This window comes from Rhinoderma darwinii, chromosome 3 (assembly GCF_050947455.1).
Source record: "Rhinoderma darwinii isolate aRhiDar2 chromosome 3, aRhiDar2.hap1, whole genome shotgun sequence".
Taxonomy (NCBI): domain Eukaryota; kingdom Metazoa; phylum Chordata; class Amphibia; order Anura; family Rhinodermatidae; genus Rhinoderma; species Rhinoderma darwinii.
Genome location: NC_134689.1, coordinates 56,558,969 through 56,582,825, shown reverse-complemented (window position 1 = coordinate 56,582,825; position 23,857 = coordinate 56,558,969). Strand labels below are relative to the sequence as shown.

At 43.6% G+C, this 23,857-nt stretch overlaps 1 protein-coding gene across 2 annotated transcripts in view; it reads right to left on the bottom strand.

The window, feature by feature from the left end:
* ANKHD1 (ankyrin repeat and KH domain containing 1) overlaps positions 1 to 23,857 on the bottom strand; it is a 277,970-nt gene that overhangs the window by 11,734 nt on the left and 242,379 nt on the right. For both annotated transcript variants that reach the window (XM_075856368.1, XM_075856369.1), the window contains exons 24-29: positions 18,233 to 18,349; positions 17,776 to 17,938; positions 5,259 to 5,709; positions 4,238 to 4,378; positions 3,820 to 3,969; positions 1,450 to 2,885 (exon numbers count right to left, since the gene is read on the bottom strand). In XM_075856368.1, coding sequence (XP_075712483.1) covers positions 1,450 to 2,885; positions 3,820 to 3,969; positions 4,238 to 4,378; positions 5,259 to 5,709; positions 17,776 to 17,938; positions 18,233 to 18,349 — 2,458 coding nt within the window. The remainder of the gene's footprint in view (positions 1 to 1,449; positions 2,886 to 3,819; positions 3,970 to 4,237; positions 4,379 to 5,258; positions 5,710 to 17,775; positions 17,939 to 18,232; positions 18,350 to 23,857) is intronic.

The window sequence follows — 23,857 nt, the reverse complement described above, 5'->3', positions numbered from 1 at the left end:
ACTATTGACTAACTGGCTACATATTCAGCAAAGAGCTCATGCTTCCACTATGCAGTAAAGTCTTCTGTTAGCTGGAATCTGCCAAGTAGGATTGAGGTTGTTAAAGTGTAACTAAACTTTAAAAAAACCCTTCTGATATGTCATAGTGACAAGTCAGAAGTTTGGATTGGTGGGGGTTCGAGCACTGGGACCCCCATCGATCGCTTTAACAAAGCGGCAGACACACTCTGGTAAGCACTGAGCCGCTTCATGTCTGATCGGCTTTCCCCGGAAATGCGAGCGAGAGGTGTATAGGATCAATAGAAAGTCTATGAGCCCATACACCTCACCGTTTTTTGAGAAAGTACTATCAGAAACTAAGCGGCACATTGCTCAACCGAGCGCTTCTGCCATGTCAAAAGATGTTTCAACGTTTAGTTACACTTTAAGGCTTGCGGGCTTTGGCTCCGTTTTTTTAGCCATAGCCAGAAGTGGATCCAAAAGGAAAGAAAAGGTATAGAGAAAAGACTGAGGCAACTTTTTTCTTTTGTGTCCACTCCTGTTTGGCTCAAAACACAGAGGCAAAAACTGCCACAAAACTGCATCAAACCGATCCTGGTCTAACAGATCTTCTTATGGGTTGTGAAAATCTGTTAGGGTCTTAGTGAGTGAGCCAGAAAGGCCCACAGACCATTCACAGCCACCACTGTGCACTCAAATTAAAGATGTCCCAAAACCAGCTTGACAGTTACCAGGTAGCAGCAGATTTTTCTTTTTTTGAAACAATGTGGTGAAAAGAAAAAAATTATCTGAAAAGCAAAAAACTGAAAAAAAAAAGCAACAGACATATTACAAGGATACTGAACTTTACACTTGCTGACTACAATGTCAATTAAAGCAGTCAAAACTTTAAACTATGATCATGTGATCATAAAATAAAAAAAAAACGGGAGTATACCATGGATATCAAATCACATCACCAAGAGTCATTTTATTAGCCGTGCTGACTCAAGGAAACTTTGTGATCACCAATCTGCCACACTATTATTATCAGTTATGTTCACACTGCATTCAGCGTGTATGCTTGGCGTATGTGCAGGAAATGCTCTCGGCGCATTAGCGGACTGGTTCCATAGAGCCCTATTGGCTAGATGGTTACCAGAAGAGTGTGTCCTTTTGGCATCCACCAGGAATGCATAAGTCTGCTGCGATTTCCTATTTGGCAACCATGACAAAACATACCGCGCAGTATACATATTTTTATATTTTATTACAATGGTGGCCTATGGACGGCTTATGCAACTGTATGTTACTACAGTGAGTCACACGTACATGCAACTTTCATGTCTGTCAAACAACAAATATGTAAGACAGATATGGGGTAAAAAAAATAGTTTGTGTTGTGCAATTGATGTCAAATGTGCTGCATGACAAGCCGGTGTGTTGTCCCCAGCTGTTCTAAAAGCTTACCCACTGTTCCAGATGAACATCCTTGCGATGAGGATCTAAAACCAGGTGGACTTGATGCGATTAAAGGAAAATTTTCTAGGTGTCCAAGCATGGTGTTATCTGGACCAGTTGTTTGGTCAGTTAGAAACTGGTTAGTTATTTCTGCAGATGAATGACATCCCCCCCAACCTTGGCCGCATGACACCTGGTTAAGGTGGCTAGAAAAGGGATTGAGAAGTGCAGCTCCAAATGACTGTGGCAATGCTTTACTCGCCAAATGTAAATGTACTTGAGAATTGATAATAGGTGGTGTTGGAAGGGTAGACTGTATATTTGCTTGCTGGAGTGAATCTTGAATATTATTGGACTGTGAATCTGTAACAAAAAGAGGGTGTTCATCTTGCTGCATTTGTTTTGTAGGCATCATTGAGTTTAATGGGTTTCTATATTGCATCCTATGTAATGCATATTGGTTAGAATGAACAATCTGTGGAATTCTGCAATTATTGTCAAGTTCTGAAGTGGCATCATTCATATAACCAGCAAGCTTTGATTCATTTCTTTCTGACATACTGGCTGAAAAGGTCTCCTCCTTTATACTTTTATGTGCTGATGAACTTGATGAAGGACAAAATGATATTTGGTCACTGATAAATGAGGAATTATCAGGCCAATTTATGCCAGATGAAGAGCGCATTTCTGCTGACTGATCTAATGGGCGCACTGCTCTTTGTATTGTTGAAAACCCTTTTGTAGACGAGTAGCGTTCTGTTTGCCCTTCATTGGCAACTGAACTAGTATTTAGCTCATTATTTATGGTTGCAGATGACATAGAAGAAATTGTAGTACACTTGCTAGTGGTATAAGAGGATACAGGCACCGCACTGCTGGCTTTTAGGTTGCAGGAGAATAACGGTTTTCTGATGGATGAAGGGCTGTTTGTTATGCTTGAATGTTGAGAAGTATCAGTTAACTTTGAGAGTGAACTGCCAAATAAGGATGCAGTTTGTACATTATGATCAGTTTCTTGCAATGTGTGTTTCGGAGAAATGTTTTTGCTACTTGATCTCACAGGAAATAGTCCCCATGTACAGGGAGAGGATCTGAAGGAACCTCCAATCTGGGTCAATGGTAAGTGAGAGTGTCTGACTGGTTGCATAGGCTGAGCTGTTAAGAGAGCATATTGTGGATGGCAAGTAGACATAGGAAGTGTGACATGCAAAGGAGGATGCGTATTTTCCGGGAGGTTTTTGGATGGTTTGGAAGACTGAAAAGATGCGGTGCTAGTTACAAAAGAAGGGTTGGTAGACACAATGCTTGCTGCAGACGACGAATTCAAAACAATTTTGGGACTACGAATGTGTCCCTTTGGTATTAAGTCTTCAAGCTCTTTTGCAGGATCTTGAATCAATGCATTAATCAGTTGTACTACATATCTTGTTGATTCGGTACCACCCCTGATGTAAAAGAAAAACAAAAAAAAACATGGTTAGTTTAACAGCATATCTCAGATACAAATTAAACACACTCGGGCGAGACCAGTGTTCTCCAACCAGAGGCTCTGAACCACTTGTGGCTCCCTTGCTCTTGGTAGGTGCTGTAGTGTACCAGTTGCACTAAGGATTTTATAGCACCTTTTGATTTCAGGGTTTTGGGTTATAACCCACATCACTAATGCTGTGTTAGGATTAGATAATAGGCACTATAGTTGTAGTACAGGTCTTTGCTCTAGCATAATACGTACCACTGAAATGAATTTTTTCTTGTGTTTCTTTTTTTTCTTTTAACCGAGTGAAAAATTCTGTTATGATTAAACCAGAATGCAAAACTACAGATTTGGTCAGGTTTTAGGGTATGGTCACACGCGGAGTCAAACACGGCTGAAAATTATGAAGCCGTTTTCAGAGAAAACAACCTCTGATTTCAGCCGTTTTTCAAGCAGAAAATGAAGCTTCTTTTGAGCCGTTTTTTTTGAGGCTTCTTTTAAATCAGCTCCAAAAAACGCCCCAAGAAGCGACATGCTACTTCTTTTTACGCGCCGTTTTTTAAACCAGCAGCGTAAAAAGACTCCCCGTATGAACTATTCACTGTTTTTCCCATTGATTTCAATGGGCAGATGTTTGTAGGTGCTCAGCTACCTTTTTTTCCAGGCGTATTTTGTGGCGTTTACACCCCGAAATACGCCTGAAAATATTGCGGATCTTGCCAGGCAACAAATACGATTATAAGCTGTATTCTAAACATGCTGCAGGATTTCTAAACATTGGAGGAGTTTGTTTTATTTTAAAATAGAAAAATCAATAGTAGATTCATAAAGATGACCAGAAACCGGGAACAGAAATAGTTTTACAATACAGAAAGTACAGTTTGGGAAGGTTCCACCATAAATACCTTATAGTAATCATTCTTTCCCCATTTTTATCTTTTTGTTTATCAACATCAATATGAGCACCAGTAACATCTTGAATTGCAGTGATATTGCATCCACCTCGCCCCATTATTCGAGATACTACAGAAGCAGGAACGGACAGCTTCTTGGATCTGCAAAAAAGACAAGGTCTACTGAAAAACTTTTTGCCATGAATAAGAACACGGCTAGTGTTCGAAACGCGTAAGCTCGGGCATTTGCCCTCAAGAAACCACCTTGACACTGCGTCTATCTTTATTTTTACTTATATATTCATACCAATAAAAGTGGGAATACTGAATCCCTTTTAACCATCAAACTGCGCTGGATTTATTTTTTCTTTCAATTTCTACTGAAAAACTATAAGATACAAGAAAATAATTTATTTGACAAGCCACTAACCTCCTAACAACTTCTTTCCATCCTTCTTCTCTCTTTTGTCCTTTTTTAGGGCTACATGTATTCAGCTTCAGATTCGGCAATGTAAGCGGAGTGGTTTTATAACTGGATGATGACCTCCTATTACTCCCTTCAATTTCAATTCTTTATTTGTATGGATGTTGCAAAGGAAAAAAAATTAACAAATAAATAATAACATGAGCACTTCAGGGTAAATAATTCTTTCATTAAACATTACAAAACGTATTACTAATTACTAGTTTATTACTTATTCCATACAAGGATTTTAGTTAGAAATTAACAGTTATTTAATATAGAAATGCATTTAAATTATTTAATAGAAAATCAAAATTAAATAGCGCAGGCGGACATTCAGAATTTTTTCAATGAAGCTGCTTTTCTATACTCTGCTAAGTGCACAATGCCAAACTAGAATCATGTGTGACAATCACATTTATATGGGGTTGCAAGGCTGAATGTCCTTTGCAACCAGTCTAAGATTACTCAGGTCTCTGACAATGAGAAGAGAAGACGACCGCTTTTTCTAGATCTTAATCCGTTTTGCAAAATACTTTTAGGTAAGGCCCCATGCACACGACCGTGGCTGTAATCACAGTCTGGGATTACAGGCACGGCCGGCAGCAGCCACCCTCATTGGCGGCCCGTGATCCCATATAAAAGTATGGGAGCACGGTCCGTAAAATGCAAAAAATAGGACATGTCCTATCTTTTTCGGAGCCTTTCTACGGCACAGACAGCCTCCCGTAAATATAAGGGAAGGTGTCAGCCTAAGAAATGAATGGGTCCGTAATTACGGTTCTTAATTACGGACTAAATTTACGGTCTTGTGCATGGGGCCGAAGAGTTTTTCAGTAACTCGGAAGTGTACAAGAATTTAAACCAGTCTTATAAAATAACCGTGCGCAAGAGACCTAAAAGAAGTCTTCTTTACCATTTTTAAAGTGTTCAATTGTGCTTTGCAAAGAAATCCTTTTTTTTTTTTTAAATAATAAAGAAAACAAACCTTGAGGAAATCTTAGACGTTCCCATTTTGGACTGGTCTTCCCATTTGTTGAACAGCAATGAACACCTTTTACCTTCAAATGTGTTAACTGCACACTTGTTATTAAGTTCTTGGCTCTTATGGTCAATGTTGATTTCATTGTTGCAATAATCATCATCCAAAATTATAAAATCACTGATCACACTTCCAGCAGATACTCTAGGTTCATCAGTCATTTGATCTTTATCAGTATTTTGCTGTACTGTAGACAGATGCTGGTCCGGGACAATTAGCTGCAGGTTTGAAGGGATGTCTTTGGTTTTGCTTTTTTTATTTTTCAGATTAGTGTTTGGCGTTATAATTATACTACTCCTTTTGCCAAACACATTTGTAAACGTAGCAGAAGTTGCGGGGAGGCCAATTGTTGTCATAGTTGTTGCACTTGGTGGCTCTATGGGGACATCATCTTCCTCTATAGTAAGAAAAACAATGAACAATATTTAAGACATTTTTTTTACTATTTTCTATTGCATAAGGCTAGCTCTCTACTGCGACAAGCAGTCGCCTTCAATTCCTGGAAAAATCAAAACATACAGGCATTAGCCCAAGTGTGGATTTCACAAAATTCCCTGACAAATCTTTTTATGAAACTGTAATTGAAGCCTAAATTGGAGACAAGTGTGCTTACATGTATATACAGTAATTTCTGTTGATTGTATAACAGGATTTTTTTAGTACACACTCTAAAATCCTTTTCTCGCCCATTGGGGGACACAGACTGTGGGTATATGCTGATGCCACTAGAAGGCTTGACACTAAGAAATAAAAAAGTGATCCATCCTAAAATACATACCCTGCCCTCAGACAATCAGCTATTCAGTCTGTCCGCAAGCAGTAGGAGAAGCAGAAACGAGAGGGGAATGTCAAACACCAAAAGGATAAGTCCTCAAACGGACAACCATAAAAAACAAAACCTTTAAAACAATGCGTGGGAGCGGTGTCCCCCAATGAACTGGATAACAAAAGGATTTTTTGCCATGTACTCAAAAAATCTTGTTTTCTCGTTCGTTACATGGGGGGAGGGATGACAGACCATGGGACGTATCAGAGCAGTCACCAAGGGTGGAAAAAGAACACAGGACATGGTCGGCTATTTCACAGATGCCTGCAAGACCTTGCGACCCAGGGAAGAGTCTGCAGAAGTAAAAGGTATGCATCTGGTAGAACGTGACAAAAGTGTGCAAAGACTAGTACGTGTCCGCCTTGCACAACTGAAGGGCAGAGGCTGAATGGCGCACAGCCCAGGAAGCTCCAAACGCTCTGGTAGAGTGTGCCGTGACCTGAAATGGGGCAATCTTGACCAGAATCCAATAAGCCACGCAAACAAACAGTGGCCTTAGGAGGCCGCCAACCCTTCCTGGGACCCTCCAGGAAGATGAACACCGAATCCGACCTCAGGAAGGAAGCAGCGATCGAAAGATAAGTCCACAAGGCGCAGACAGTCAGATTGAGGAGGGAACGCTCCCTCAGATGACTGGGAGATGGACAAAAGGACGGCAAAATTCTATCCTCATTTTTGTGGAAAGCCAAAACAACCTTAGGTAAAAAATAAAAATAAAGAGAGTACCGTGTGGGTCACCGCCTTGATGAAGTCGCAAATGCAGAACAGCAACAAAGCCGTCAACTCAGAGATACTCCGGATGGATGTCACTAACCAGGAAAACTACTTTCCAATTCAGAAAATGAAGGGAGAGGTCGCGCAAGGGTTCAAAAGGTGCAGACTAAGACATTCAAAACCAAATTGGAATCCCCAAGAGAGTCCAAGGCTCAGGCCTCCAGATCTCGTGCTCAGGGGAAATAAAGCAGGGGACCTGGCGATTGAACATGGAGGCCATCAGGTCCATGTCCCGGTGACCCTACCTGAGACCTATTTGGTCAAAGCCCTCCTGGTCAAGAGACCACCCCCGGGATCCACCTTTCGCAACTGAGAAAATCTGTGACCCAGTTGTCGACCCCGGGAATGTGTTCTACCGTCAGAGAAGGAAAGTGAGCTTTCGCCCAGTTCAGAATCTTTGCAGCCTCGGCCATTGCTGCGAGTGACGCCCTGGTGATTTAGATAAGCCACGTGTAAAGGATCTGCCAGACACAGCTTCTGTGTCGACGCCCGTGGTTAATCAGTCTGCACCTGCCCCTAAGTCTGAGAGTAACTCGATCTGCTACCACTTAGGCTGGTAGGCTCAGGAGTGGGAGAACCTATCGCAGCCTGACCAGACGGTTCTAGCACCCGCCCTCGGTCTATTTATACCTTCATTTCCTGCTTGTCTCTGCCTGAAATTATTTTCCGTTTCCTGGCTCTGCTGCTCCTGCTATTATTGACATTGCTTCATTTTTACCCTGGCTTTACTGACTACGCTCCTGCTCTGCGTTTGGTACCTCGTACACTCCTGGTTTGACTCGGCTCGTTCACTACGCCTGTTGCTCACGGTGTTGCCGTGGGCAAATGCCCCATTTCCCTTAGCTTCTGTGTACCCTTGTCTGTCGTGCACATATTGAGCGTAGGGACCGTCGCCCAGTTGTACGCCGTTGCCTAGGACGGGCCGTGCAATTAGGCATGGACTGAGTGGCGGGTGGATTAGCGCTCACCTGTGTCTCCCTACCCCGACATTACATAATCACAGGCCCATATACCTTTTCTACCCTGGTCCCTAACACAACTATGGACCCCCTTGAGACCCTGGCTCAGCAAATGCAGGGCCTCTTCCTACAGGTCCAAGCCCTGGCTCAGAGGGGCATCCAGCGTGATGCTACCCTGGTAGTGCCCCCCACCTCACCTTTTGAACCCCACCTCAAGTTGCCTGACCGGTTCTCAGGGGACCAGAAGACTTTTTTTTCTCCTTTCGGAAGAGTTGTAGGCTCTATTTCCGTCTAAGGCCCCACTCCTCAGGTTCTGAGAGCCAGCGAGTGAGTATAATTATATCCCGGCTCCAGGACGGGCCCCAAGAATGGGCCTTCTCCTTGGCTCCTGACGCCCCTGAACTTTCCTCTGTTGATTTTTTTTTCTGCTCTCGGGCTCATATATGACGAGATTGACAAGACTGCCTTTGCCGAGAGTCAGCTAGTGACCTTACGTCAGGGTAAGATACCCGTTGAGGAGTACTGTTCTGACTTTAGGAAGTGGTGTGTAGCTTCTCAGTGGAATGACCCTGCCTTGAGGTGCCAGTTTAGATTGGGTCTGTTTAACGCCCTGAAAGACCTTTTAGTTAGCTATCCCTCTTCGGACTCTCTAGATCAGGTTATGGCTTTAGCGGTACGTCTTGACCGACGTCTCAGGGAACGACGACTTGAACGTTTTTTCGCTTTCTCCTCTGGCTCCCCCATGATGACTCCCGAGGTTCCGTTGCTTTGTTCTTCCACGGAAAACTCGGATGAACCAATGCAACTCGGGGCCTCCGTGTCTCCCCAACAACGTAGAGAGCTTCGCAGGAAGAAGGGTCTCTGCTTCTACTGTGGGGATGACAAGCATCAAGTGAACTGTCCTAGGCGTAAGAATAAGCAGCCGGAAGAACTTCCGCACCTAAGTGACCATCGGGGAGGTCACTTGGGCGCACAGGTATTTCCCGTAAATATGAAACCTAATAAGATCTTGCTTCACTTTCAGGTCTCTTTTGAGGGTAGGTCTGCTACCGGCAGTGCCTTCATGGATTCAGGGTCTTCTGCTAATATTATGTCTGTGGAATTTGCTATGTCTCTAGCTATGCCATTGATTGATTTGCCTAAACCTGTCCCGGTAGTGGGTATTGACTCCACTCCACTTGCTAATGGTTATTTTACGCAGCATATCCCGGTTTTTGAACTCCTTGTTGGCTCCATGCATTTGGAGCAGTGCTCTGTACTGGTGATGCAGGGATTATCGTCCGATTTGGTTTTAGGCCTTCACTGGTTGCAGATGCATAATCCCACGTTTAACTGGAATACTGGGGATCTTACCAAATGGGGTAATGAATGCATGACGTCATGTTTTTCTGTTAATTTTATTTCTCTCCCTGAGGAGGTGAACACTCTACCTGAGTTTATTCAGGACTTCGCTGATGATTTTTCTAAAAAGGCCTCCGAAGCGTTACCTCCTCATAGAGAATACGATTGCGCAAATCGATTTGGTACCAGGAGCTAAGCTCCCTAAAGGTAGGATATTTAATCTCTCTTGTCCCGAACGTGAAGCCATGAGAGAGTATATCCAGGAATGCCTGGCCAAGGGTTACAGTCGCCCCTCTACTTCTCCGGTAGGTGCTGGCTTCTTCTTCGTAGGGAAGAAGGATGGTGGTCTTAGGCCGTGCATCGATTAACGAAACTTGAATAAGGTCACTGTAAGGAACCAGTATCCCCTTCCTTTCATTACTGATCTCTTCAATCAGGTTCAGGGGGCCCAATGGTTCTCTAAGTTTGATCTACGGGGGGCTTATAACCTTATCCGAATCAGAGAAGGGGATGAGTGGAAGACTGCGTTTAACACGCCCGAAGGTCATTTCGAATACCTCGTCATGCCCTTTGGGTTGTGTAATGCTCCCGCGGTCTTCCAGAATTTCATAAATTAGATTTTAAGAGACTACCTGGGGGTATTTCTTGTAGTGTACCTTGATGACATACTTGTGTTTTCCAAAGACTGGTCCTCCCACATTGAGCATGTCAGGAAGGTGCTCCAGGTCCTTCGGGAAAACAAACTCTTTGCTAAAACCGAAAAATGTGTGTTTGGGGTGCAGGAGATACCATTTTTGGGTCAAATCCTCACTCCTCATGAATTCCACATGGAACCTGCCAAGGTTCAGGCTGTGGCTGAATGGGTCCAACCTGCCTCCCTGAAGGCGTTACAGTGCTTCCTGGGGTTTGCTAATTATTACAGGAGATTTATTGCTAACTTCTCGGTCATCGCCAAGCCTCTTACGGATCTTACTCGCAAAGGTGCTGATCTCCTCCACTGGCCTCCAGAGGCGGTCCAGGCTTTTGAGGTCCTTAAGAAGTGTTTTATCTCGGCCCCAGTGCTGATTTAGCCTAACCAAATGGAGCCATTCATCGTGGAGGTTGACGCCTCCGAGGTGGGAGTGGGTGCTGTCTTATCCCAGGGTACCAGGTCCCTCACCCATCTCCGTCCCTGTGCCTACTTCTCCAGGAAGTTCTCGCCCACAGAGAGAAATGACGTTGGCAACCGTGAACTCCTAGCCATTAAATGGGCATTTAAAGTGTGGCACCACTTCCTGGAAGGGGCTAGGCACCAGGTAACAGTCCTTACCGACCACAAGAATCTGGTTTTCCTAGAATCTGCCCGGAGGCTAAACCCGAGACAAGCTCGATGGGCGTTATTTTTTTACTAGATTCAACTTTTTGGTCACCTATAGGGCTGGGTCTAAAAATATTAAGGCTGATGCACTGTCGCGTAGCTTCATGGCCAGCCCTCCTTCGGAGAAAGACCCTGCTTGTGTTTTGCCCCCAGATATAATCATTTCCTCTGTTGATTCTGACTTAGTCTCTGAAATTGCGGCTGATCAACGTTCAGCTCCCGGGAACCTTCCTGAGAACAAGTTGTTTGTTCCCCTGCAATTCCGGCTAAGGGTACTCAGGGAAAATCATGACACTGCACTATCTGGCCATCCAGGCATCCTGGGTACCAAGCACCTCATTGGCATAAACTATTGGTGGCCTGGGTTGCCTAAAGACGTTAAGGCCTACGTCGCCGCTTGTGAAATTTGTGCTAGGTCCAAGACTCCCAGGTCCCGACCAGCGGGCTTACTATGTTCTTTGCCCATTCCCCAGAGAACTTGGACCCATATCTCCATGGATTTTATCACCAATCTGCCTCCATCTCAAGGCAAGTCGGGGGTGTGGGTTGTAGTAGACCGCTTCAGTAAGATGTGCCACTTTGTGCCCCTCAAGAAACTACCGAATGCTGAGACGTTAGCTACCTTGTTTGTCAAACACATCCTGCGTCTCCATGGGGCTCCTGTCAATATTGTTTCTGACAGAGGGGTACAATTTGTTTCATTGTTTTGGAGAGCTTTCTGTAAAAAGTTGGAGATTGATCTGTCCTTTTCCTCGGCCTTCCATCCTGAAACTAATGGCCAAACCGAGAGGACTAATCAGTCTCTAGAACAATATTTAAGGTGTTTCATGTCTGACTGTCAATATGATTGGGTCTCCTTCATTTCACTCGCCGAATTTTCCCTTAATAACCGGGTCAGTAACTAGTCAGGGGTCTCCCCCTTTTTCTGTAATTTTGGGTTTAATCCACGGTTCTCCTCCGTTTCACCTGGTAGTTCCAACAATCCCGGGGTAGTCGTCGTTCATCGGGAACTGTGCACAGTCTGGGCCCAGGTTCAGGCGTCCCAGAGCATACAAAAGACTCAGGCAGATAGAAGACGTTCTGCTAACCCCTTGTTTGTGGTCGGGGATCTGGTGTGGCTGTCTTCAAAAAATTTGCAACTTAAAGTCCCGTCCCAAAAATTTGCTCCCCGGTATATAGGGGCCGTACAAGGTCATTGAAGTCCTTAACCCTGTCTCCTTCCGACTGGAGTTACCCCCGTCTTTTCGAATACACAACGTGTTTCATGCCTCCCTCCTGAAATGCTGCTCCCCGTCCTTGGCTACCTCGAGGAAACCTCTGGTCCCTGTTCTCACCCCCTGAAGGGGTAGAATTCGAGGTGGCCAAGATTGTGGACAGCAGGATGATCCAAGGCTCCCTCCAGTACCTGGTCCATTGAAGAGGATACGGGCCTGAGGAGAGGACTTGGGTACCCGCCTGGGATGTACACGCTGGGGTATTGCTCAGGAGGTTCCATCTTCGGTTCCCCAATAAGCCAGGTCCACCTAGAAAGGGTCCAGTGGCCCCTCATAAAAGGGGAGGTACTGTAAAGGATCTGCCAGACACAGCTTCTGTGTCGACGCCCGTGGTTAATCAGTCTGCACCTGCTCCTAAGTCTGATAGAGTGACTCGATCTGCTACCACTCAGGCTGGTAGGCTCAGGACTGGGAGAACCTATCACAGCCTGGCCAGACGGTTCTAGCTCCCGCCCTCGGTCTATTTATACCTTCATTTCCTGCTTGTCTCTGCCTGTGATTCTTTCCTGTTTCCTGGCTCTGCTGTTACTACTATTATTATTGACCGTGCTTCATTTTGACCCTGGCTTTACTGACTACGCTCCTGCTCTGCGTTTGGTACCTCGTACACTCCTGGTTTGACTCGGCTCGTTCACTACGCCTGTTGCTCACGGTGTTGCCGTGGGCAACTGCCCCATTTCCCTTAGCTTCTGTGTACCCTTGTCTGTTTGTCCAACGTGCACATATTGAGCGTAGGGACCGTCGCCCAGTTGTACGCCATCGCCTAGGATGGGCCGTGCAAGAAGGCAGGGACTGAGTGGCGGGTAGATTAGGGCTCACCTGTCTGTCTCCCTACTCAGTCATTACACCACGGCCATATCATCGTCCGTTTTAACCCGCATCAGGTGTGCAAACAGCGACTATGTCCTGTGCAGTAAGCAAAGGAAAATGGCTCTCAATTGTAGCAGGTTGATTGGAAGGAATGATTCCTGTGGAGATCACAGCCCATCCTGAAGAATCGATAGAAAAGGAAAACCCTTGCAGAACGAGTATCGAAGGCGACCCTTAAGAACAATTTGCTGGGACGATTACAGGCATCATTTGGATCGGTTGACAATCCAACCAAACCAACTTAGGGTGTTCAGAGGAATCTGGAGAGCCGTCTCGTTATCTTACCTGGAGTGGGACTTGATCAGGATGTCGTCCAGGTGGGTGACAAGACACCCCTTTGGTGTGAAAGAGTACCATCAAGACGTAGAGAACCTTCGTAAAGACTCGTAGGGAAGGGCCACGAATTGGTAATAACAGGACAGAACAGCAAAGCATGGGAATCGTTAGTGAGGTTGGCAAACAGGAATGTGCAGATAACCACCCACGGATAAAGAAATTCCCTCTGTTCCATGGAAGAAATTACAGTTTGGAGAGATTCCATCCGAAAATGACGGACCTGAACATGTGCGTTGAGATGCTTAAGGTCCAGGATGGGCCGAACCGAGCCGTTCTTTTTCGGTACGACAAAAGGGTTGCAATAGCAACCCTGGAACCTTTATTTCGAGGGTACCGGAATGATACCCATTTGAAGGAGCAGAGCGTTGATTACTCGTAGGCTGCCTCATTGGAGGGGGACTGGAATAGCGGACTGAAAGAAATGCTCTGGAAGGGGGCTGTTAAAAATCTATTTTGTACCCTGAGGACACCATCTCCCGAACCCAGGCGACCAAAATGTGAGAGCCAGATGTCCTTGAAGCGCAGAAGCCTGCCCCCCACCAGAGATGAATCGAGTGGGAGCAAACCTTCAGGCAGAAGTGGCCTTGCCGGCTCCAGCCTTTGCAGGTGGAGGCCAGGGTCGACAGGAGGGGCGAGCCTTCAATTCTGTCCTTCTGATGCTGGTTGGACTGGTCTGGAAGAAGTGGTGTTGGAGAACCCATGAAACGACCGAAAACGAGGATAAGCCATTTTGACTGGAGTCGTTTGTTTGACCTAGTTTTGAGGAATATGGTGCCACCCGTAGCCTCTGAGCTAATTTTGTCCAATCTAGGTCCAAATAGGGGAGAACCTGGAAAAGGGGGCACAGTCATTGGCTACTTGTAAGCTGTATCAGCAGACCAAGCTTTAAAGAGGCTCTGTCACCAGATTTTGCAACCCCTATCTCCTATTGCAGCAGATCGGCGCTGCAATGTAGACAAGAGTAACGTTTTTTTTATTTTAAAAACGAGCATTTTTGGCCAAGTTATGACCATTTTTATATTTATGCAAATGAGGCTTTCTAAAGTACAACTGGGCGTGTTTAAAGTTATGTACATCTGGGCGTTTTTACTTTTTTTACTAGCTGGACGTGGTGAATAGAAGTGTATGATGCTGACGAATCAGCATCATCCACTTCTCTTCGTTAACACCCAGCTTCTGGCAGTGCACAGACACACAGCGTGTTCTCGAGAGATCACGCTGTGACGTCACTTCCTGCCCCAGGTCCTGCATCGTGTCGGACAAGCGAGGACACATCGGCACCAGAGGCTACAGTTGATTCTGCATCAGCGTTTGCAGGTAAGTAGCTACATCGACTTACCTGCAAACGCCGATGCTGCTGCAGAATGAAATGTAGCCTCTGGTGCCGATGTGTCCTCGCTCGTCCGACACGATGCAGGACCTGGGGCAGGAAGTGACGTCACAGCGTGATCTCTCGAGAACACGCTGTGTGTCTGTGCACTGCCAGAAGCTGGGTGTTAACGAAGAGAAGTGGATGATGCGGATTCGTCAGCATCATACACTTCTATTCACAACGCCCAGCTAGTAAAAGAAGTAAAAACGCCCAGATGTACACACACACAATACACACCCAGTTGTACTTTAGAAAGCCTCATTTGCATAAATATAAAAATGGTCATAACTTGGCCAAAAATGCTCGTTTAAAAAAAAAACAAAAAAACTTTACTGTTATCTACATTGCAGCGCCGATCTGCTGCAATAGGAGATAGGGGTTGCAAAATCTGGTGACAGAGCCTCTTTAAGCAAAGTAGTCCTGCAGATAGCAGCAGAAGAGGCCGAGGTCCGAGCTACCAGACATGCAGCCTCACAGAGATACTTGAAAGTATTGGAGGTAAAGTATGACAGATCCACAAGTTCTTCCAGAAGGGAGGCCGAAAGCAGTCCAAGTCAAAGTTTGTGCACCCAAACAAAATCGGGTGAAGGGCGTAGCCAGAGGCCTCAAAACAGTTTTTTGCAAAGGAGTCCACACGGCGATCCAGAGAATCTTTAAAAGAAGTAGAGTCCGCCATAGACCAGTAAGAAACTGGAGGATCGAGTGTCTGAGAGCTAAACCATTTAAAAAAATTCCCTTCTTGAAAAGGGTAGAAAACATCCAGATGGCTAGAGTGAGAACTTCTTTTCCGGGTGTTTCCATTCCTTAAAGACAATACCTTCAAGTTCCAAATGAGCTGGAAAAACCGCTTGGGGACGTTGAGGCTGAAACAAGGAAATTGAGTCAGTTGAAGGGAAAGGTGCAAAATCCGTGACCTGTAAGGTGTCACGGACAGCTCTAATAAAGTACCTCCAGCGAGGTGGGGAGAGGGGTAGAACAGTTAATCCTCCGACAAAACCTCTCTAGAGGGAGAGGAAGCACCAGACCTTACCTCTGGTAGGGGAGGTGAAACAGAAGTCGATGGTGAAATCTAATGCAGGCGCGTAGAACTGGTTCACTTTCGGGGTCGGCGAGTAAACATTATCCCCAAAATGGACAGTTATGTACACTAGATTATCAACTGTTCTAAAAAGGGTGTGGGCCCATTCTGGATCCAGACTCCTCATACCAGAAGTGAGCAATACTGAGGGTGGCAGGGGTGCGGAAGCCACAGGCGTTTGGCCAGGAGGTTGGCATACATCACATAAGGAAGTAGACTGACCATAGGGAAATTTAGTATTGCACTTGGAGAAGGAATAATAAATTGCAAAGATTGTCTGGCGTGAGGGATGTCCCTTAGGGTCAGGCCTGGCAGTAGAGAGGGTTACTAAACCACACACTGTACAAGTGGGAGTGAATAAACCAATAAAACCAGTCAGGACTGCACAGGAATAGATACTCCTATTTAAGGTGTAATGGCTGCCTTTACCTAGATCTGCTAGTATAAATCACACGCTCCCAGTGTAAAAAATTCAGCAGCACTGGTCAGGAGGTCCTGCTTCCCCAACAGCGTCCGTCCAAATGGAGGAGAGATGAAACTGAGGCTTTGCCCGAGTGCAGCGATTAGCCGCTTGCGTTCATGTGTGGAGACCGGCCAATCGGAGGAGAAGGCTAAGTCGCCATGAGGGGATAGAGAAAGATTGGAAGGAGGGAGGAAGGACCCGCCATTCCGCCTGTACTATAGAGAGGAAAATGGCGCCACTGGCATAATGGAACCGACCATATTGAAATAAATAGTGCTTCAGGCAATATGTGCCTTGGAGCCCTAAATCTGCATGTTGCTGATGGGCAGGTCCTGCAAGCGGTGGCCCAGGGGAAGGGGTGATAACACTCACAATCCTCTCAACGCTTTTCTCCATCTACTAGATAAACAACCAGCAGGAGCACCCACTCAGCGTTAAATCCTTGACTGAGGAGACACTGGTGGGAGAGATGTTAGAGGTGCTCCTTAGGCTGATGGTTGACAGAGGAGCGGACACGCTTGTCCCACTTGTCTTCATAGGCAGGTTGGATAACGATGCATTTGCAATATGACAATGTGCGCTTGCAAAGGAGGAGACATGGTGGAGACTATGTCAAACCTGTGTCCCTTCTTGCTGAAAACTGAAAAAATAAATAAATAAAATTGGTAGATACTCTGCTGCATTAGCATCTGCCTCCTGTAGACACTAAGCTAAAAAAATTAATAGATCAGTGTCTGTGGACAGGGTACATCCTGTAGGTGGGTCCACTTTTTTATTTCTTAGTGTCAAGCTTCCTAGTGGCAACATCATATACCCACGGTCTGTGTCCCTCAAAGTAATGAACAGAAAAAAAGATTTTCACTAGTGAATATGAATATACAATAACACATTATATAAGTACCCAGAACGGAGTTGAAAGGTATTAAAACGACTGCAAATTTTTTACTTTATCTCAAGTTAAAATGCAAGCCATATAAAGACTTGATCGGTTTGCAGTTGTTTTTAAAGCGACCCGGTGATAAAACTGAAAATGCAGCTTTTTCTCAGAGGAAAGCTTCCCAACCCTCCCTCAAAGTTAAACTTACCAAGCCCCTGCTGTGCTGAAGGTGCATAATGGTCTTGCGTGGATGGGTCTTTTAGCTGCCTGTGCAGTTCCCGAGAAGTAATGAGCTGCTTAGAAACCTGCCCAGGAAATAACTTCCTGCACACACGTATGTAAACAAAGAACAGCTGGGTACCATGGTAGCATTGGCACTAGATTTAACAGGTGAGTTTTTCTTTTTAACTTCTGGAAGACCCCTTCAACCTTCCTAAAATTTGTGCAGTCAAAACTATAGACCTGGTTTTAAAATGTGAATGCTTACAAACACTTGAAATGAGTTGTCTCAGTTACATTATAGTTTTAAGCTTTGATCTTCGCTTTCAAACGGACATATGGATTTTTTTTTTCTCATCCTGTATCTGTTAGATGGGAGGTTACATAGGTGTTGACAAGTCATGGTAGCAGACGGTATATTATCAAGGAAAAACCACTCATGGGTCATTTGAACTCCTTATAACCTGTTAATTATAGTACCCTAATGGACAAGACATCCCATAAGGGGGGACAGGAATGGTCATGGTTAGTACAGGTGAAAGAAAGACCTACATCCATCAGCTCAACCAGGGAAAGGAGAGGATGGGGATGAAGGAAAGGGGGAGAGTTAAATGAAGAGGAAGCTTAAAAACTGGAAATGAAATGGTCTTCTATCCACATAATCTCCAGCAAATAAAGAAGTTACAAAAATGTTGATTAAAAACAAAACCTTCTTACCATCACCGCTGTGGGCATCCTCAGCACCCAATTCACATGTCCCAGAAAATTGACAATCATCATCTTCAATTTTTTTTTTCTGTTCTTCCTTTTTCTTTTTTTTTTTCTCTTTCCGTTTCTCTCTTTTAGCTGCAAGAGCTTGTTTGCGACTTTCTTCTCTTGACTTTAACAAGAAGTAAAAAGTTTAACGTATATATAAACATAAATTTTTGCTGGGCAAAACTAATTAAAAGCAGTTTTTAATGGCAGTGGTGAGTAGAATGGCCATAGTAGAAATAGCGTCGTCAGAAATCATAGCTGTAGTGATGTAGAAACAGCAGTACTAGTGTCAATGGTAATTATATTGGAATGGTAGCAATGAGAGTGGAAGTGACGAGGGGGGGGGGGGGTGAAATAGCAGTACGTGGATGAGGCACATTTAGGCAGCAACACTATAGATTACAACTTAATCCTTTACCTTTTCAAGGTCAAGCTCCTTAAGCAAGATACTAGCATTCTTGTTTGCTTCTGCAGCCTGCTGGTCCTTTGCTTTTACTATTGTTTCCATGCACTGATGGCATTTCTTCAAAAGATCCTGGAATATACAATAAATAAGGGTGAACATGGGAAAACAATACACATAAAACAAAAAAAAAAAAGAATTAAGTAGTTGTACACATTAAGAAAGTGTCAGAACTGTGGAGAATACTAAAAACGTTTAACCTTTAGTAACATATACACTTTCATACATGACCATCATTTGGGTGCAAGATCACCTGTGGATAAAAAGGGGTATACCATATAAATGCAAGGTATAATGTTTTTGACATTTGAGAGGAGCTCCATAATCCCACTATCCTCTTTATTAAACCTCATTCACTTCAGTATAGGTGTAGTAGTTACCAGATATAAAAAAAATTCTGGTGGTTTAGTTGTATGCGATGGTGCAAATCAGGTTCCAATGCATCGATTTCCTGCTATTGAGGTGTAAAAAGCACCTACTTTATAAGACCTAGTTCAGTTTTTTTTTTACTGTGTTTTTTTATGCAGAAACTGCGTCGAAATCCACGCTAAAAAACTGCCGAAATTGATTTCAAGGGGAGGCAGAGGCATTTTTTTCCCCCGGGCGGCTTTAAACCACTTGTGGGAAAAAGCGGCATGTCCTTTCTTGCTGCGGTTCCACCTCTGCCCTCCGATTAACATCAATGGGAGGCAGAAAACGTTTTTCCATTGATGACCGTGGGCGGAAAAACGTGACAAGGATTTTAAAGGTGAACTAGGCCTTGCACCTCCACAGCAGGAATTCAGGGTACGGGAAGCGGATTAGCACCACACCAAACAACTAACCCACCATACACAACAGGTGATCTGAAGAAGCATAGCTGGAGTGTAAAAGCACAAAGTGACAGAACAGGAGCTTGACTCTCAGATGACAGGAAATGGACAGAGGGAATTTGCCATCAGACAGAGCCTTTTCATAAACATAATCTAGAAGATGCTCATAGTATTGCGCTTTAGTGGCTGCTATTGCACTTGTACGAAAGGAAGTGTCAATTATGATGCCTTCTGATTTGATTGGCAATAGCACCCACTAATGCATAATACTATGAGACTTTTATAGTCGCTTTATTGTATGGTCATAGATTCCCTTTAATATTCATTGAACTGTGGTTTCCCCCAGTGAAGTCAGTGAGAGGAGAAAAATAAATAAATAAAAGTATTAGAATACCACAACAAGCACCAAAAAATGCACATTCTTCTAAATGCTAAATATTACACTCATGGGTCCTTTCATGCAATTTTGCATCAAAGTGTAATATTTTGTAAAAACTGCATGCTTGTGGCTAATAGTCTAACCCAAGGAGAGTATTAGACATGCAACACCTTCTGAAAAGAAAAAGTTCAAGATGTGCAGACTTCAGACATGGCACTTATGCTTAACCTAAATATCAGAAGCCTATAAATCGAAAATAGTCGTCGCAAATTTTTTTTATCAAAACCTATACAAACACGACTCTAGCGCAGTTACAAATAATCATATATCAAAGTTTTATTTAATCGTACATACGTAATAAAAGACAGCATGGGGAAAAACAAAAACCTCCACAAAAGGAGGAATAAAAAGAAAGTGGTCGGTTACCTGGATATGCAGACTGTGTCAAGGCCTCAAATTAGCATACATATACAGTGAAGGAAATAAGTATTTGATCCCTTGCTGATTTTGTAAGTTTGCCCACTGTCAAAGACATGAACAGTCTAGAATTTTTAGGCTAGGTTAATTTTAACAGTGAGATAGAGATTATATTTTAAAAAAAAAACAGAAAATCACATTGTCAAAATTATATATATTTATTTGCATTGTACACAGAGAAATAAGTATTTGATCCCTTTGGCAAACAAGACTTAATACTTGGTGGCAAAACCCTTGTTGGCAAGCACAGCAGTCAGACGTTTCTTGTAGTTGATGATGAGGTTTGCACACATGTTAGATGGAATTTTGGCCCACTTTGCAGATCATCTGTAAATCATTAAGATTTCGAGGCTGTCGCTTGGCAACTCGGATCTTCAGCTCCCTCCATAAGTTTTCGATGGGATTAAGGTCTGGAGACTGGCTAGGCCACTCCATGACCTTAATGTGCTTCTTTTTGAGCCACTCCTTTGTTGCCTTGGCTGTATGTTTCGGGTCATTGTCGTGCTGGAAGACCCAGCCATGAGCCATTTTTAATGTCCTGGTGGAGGGAAGGAGGTTGTCACTCAGGATTTGACGGTACATGGCTCCATCCATTCTCCCATTGATGCGGTGAAGTAGTCCTGTGCCCTTAGCAGAGAAACACCCCCAAAACATAATGTTTCCACCTCCATGCTTGACAGTGGGGACGGTGTTCTTTGGGTCATAGGCAGCATTTCTCTTCCTCCAAACACGGCGAGTTGAGTTAATGCCAAAGAGCTCAATTTTAGTCTCATCTGACCACAGCACCTTCTCCCAATCACTCTCAGAATAATTCAGATGTTCATTTGCAAACATCAGACGGGCCTGTACATGTGCCTTCTTGAGCAGGGGAACCTTGCGGGCACTGCAGGATTTTAATCCATTACGGCGTAATGTGTTACCAATGGTTTTCTTGGTGACTGTGGTCCCAGCTGCCTTGAGATCATTAACAAGTTCCCCCCCATTTAGTTTTCGGCTGAGCTCTCACCTGCCTCAGGATCAAGGATACCCCACGAGGTGAGATTTTGCATGGAGCCCCAGATCGATGTCGATTGACAGTCATTTTGTATGTCTTCCATTTTCTTACTATTGCACCAACAGTTGTCTCCTTCTCACCCAGCGTCTTACTTATGGTTTTGTAGCCCATTCCAGCCTTGTGCAAGTCTATGATCTTGTCCCTGACATCCTTAGAAAGCTCTTTGGTCTTGCCCATGTTGTAGAGGTTAGAGTCAGACTGATTAATTGAGTCTGTGGACAGGAGTCTTTTATACAGGTGACCATTTAAGACAGCTGTCTTTAATGCAGGCACCAAGTTGATTTGGAGCGTGTAACTGGTCTGGAGGAGGCTGAACTCTTAATGGTTGGTAGGGGATCAAATACTTATTTCTCTGTGCACAATGCAGATAAATATATATAATTTTGACTATGTGATTTTCAGTTTTTTTTTAAATATAATCTATCTCTCACTGGTAAAATTAACCTAGCCTAAAAATTCTAGACTGTTCATGTCTTTGACAGTGGGCAAACTTACAAAATTAGCAAGGGATCAAATACTTATTTCCTTCACTGTACATGTAAAAATATATACAAAAGGCAGAATTAGCACTGGGGCAAGGTATGTATATATAATGCTAGATAAACCTGCAAGTGAAGCGAAGCATATATTAACCCCTTTCCGACATTTGTCTTAAGTACACCTCATGAAAAGCTAGTGCCTCCCACAAAATGTCCTACACTTACGACAAAAAGATTGTAAGGGCTCAGAAACTGAGCCCGCTCCATCAGCCGCAGGTGTCCACTGTATGTTACTGCTCACACCCTGCTGTAATCCCCACCATTAACCCTTTAGATCCCATGGTCAAAAGTGACTGCAAAATCAAAGTGATTTATAGCCGTTAGCTGCTATGGCAACCGGAGGCCTAACAGTTTATCAATGCCTCTTGGTCTGCCAGGTACAGAAGCGTGTTAGGCCCTGCTGGAGTATGGTTGTCACGATACCAGAATTTGGACTTCAATACCGATACTTCGTGTAGTATTGCGATACTCGATACCAAAACGATATGGTTGCCAACAATAATAATAAAAAAAGTTCTTCCGTTTTCTGATGTGAGGCACGTGGTGTGATGAATTTTGAATCTCCACGTGCCTCACATTAATAGTAAATAACCCCATCATGTTCCTCAGTCATAATGGACAACATTGGGTTAATGTGTGAGGTACGTGATGGGGTTAATTACTATTCATGTGAAGCACATGGAGGTTCAAAATTCATAATACCTTGTGCCTCAAATTAATAAGTGAAAGAAAGCAGTTTTTTTTAATTTTATAACAGCGTAAACATGAATGAGGCTATCAATGTGTTATTACGGTCGCGACAATACACCTTGCAACCTCAGACAATCCCAAGGTGGCCATAAGGGGAGAGTGGTCCGAAATTCCCAGAGGGAGGTACTGTGCGTCTATCACAAATATTATTAAAGAACAGTCATTACCGAATGCTAAATCAATTCTGGAAAAGGATCTATGGGCGGGTGACTGGCACGAATAAACTACAGATTGAGGGTAGCGAGCCCACCAAATTTCCTTTAAATGATATGTTGCGGCCCAGTTAGCTGAGGGGGCATCACAGCCCGGGAATCCACCAGTTTAGCAACGTTAGAGCACCTCAAAAGATTAAAATCCCAGAGAAGCAGGATCAAACTCCGTTACCAGAATCATTGTATCAGAAATCAGTTGGACGGCGGCCCATGGGGGATTATAGACATTAACTATAATGAGATGTAACATGGGTCTGACATTACAACACAATGAACCTCCCCTTAGGATCAGTTTAACTCCTTAAGGACGCAGCCTAGTTTTGGCCTTAAGGCTCAGAGCCCATTTTTGAAATCTGACATATTTCACTTTATGTGGTAATAACGTCGGAATGCTTAAACCTACCCAAGCGATTCTGAGATTGTTTTCTCGTGACACATTTGGGCTTCATGTTCGTGGTAAAATTTGGTCGATATATTCAGTGTTTATTGGTGAAAAATTGCAAAATTTAGAGAAAATTTTGAAAAAATAGCATTTTTCAGAATTGAAATGCATCTGCTTGTAAAACAGACGGTTATACCACCCAAAATAGTTACTAGTTCACATTTCCCATATGTCTACTTTAGATTGGCATCGTTTTTTGAACATTGTTTTATTTTTCTTGGACGTTACAAGGCTTAGAACATAAACAGCAATTTCTCATATTTTTAAGAAAATTTCAAAAGCCTTTTTTTTAAGGTACCTCTTGAGTTCTGAAGTGGCTTTGTGGGGCCTATGTATTAGAAACCCTGATAAAACACCCCATTTTAAAAACTAGACCCCTCAAAGTATTCAAAACAGCATTTAGAAAGTTTTTTAACCCTTCAGGCATTTCACAGGAATTAAAGCAAAGTGGAGGTGAAATTTGCAAATTTCATTTTTCTTGCTGAATTTCAATTTTATTCATTTTTTTTCTGTAACACAGAAGGTTTTACCAGAGAAACACTACTAAATATGTATTATCCAGATTCTGCAGTTTTTAGAAATGTCCCACATGTGGCCCTACTGCGCTCGTGGACTAAAACACAAGCCCTAGAAGCAAAGAAGCACCTAGTGCATTTTATGTCCTCTTTTTTATTAGAATATATTTTAGGCAGCATGCCAGGTTTGAAGAGGTGTTGAGGTGCCAAAACAGTAGGAATCCCCATTTTGGAAACTACACCCCTCAAGGAATTCATTTATGGTTGTTGTTACCATTTTGACCGCACAGTTTTTTCACAGCACGTATTTGAATTGGGCTGTGAAATGAAAAAAATGTAATTTTTTCCAATAAAATGTCATTTGTGATCAAAATTTCTTATTTTCACAGGGAACAAAATA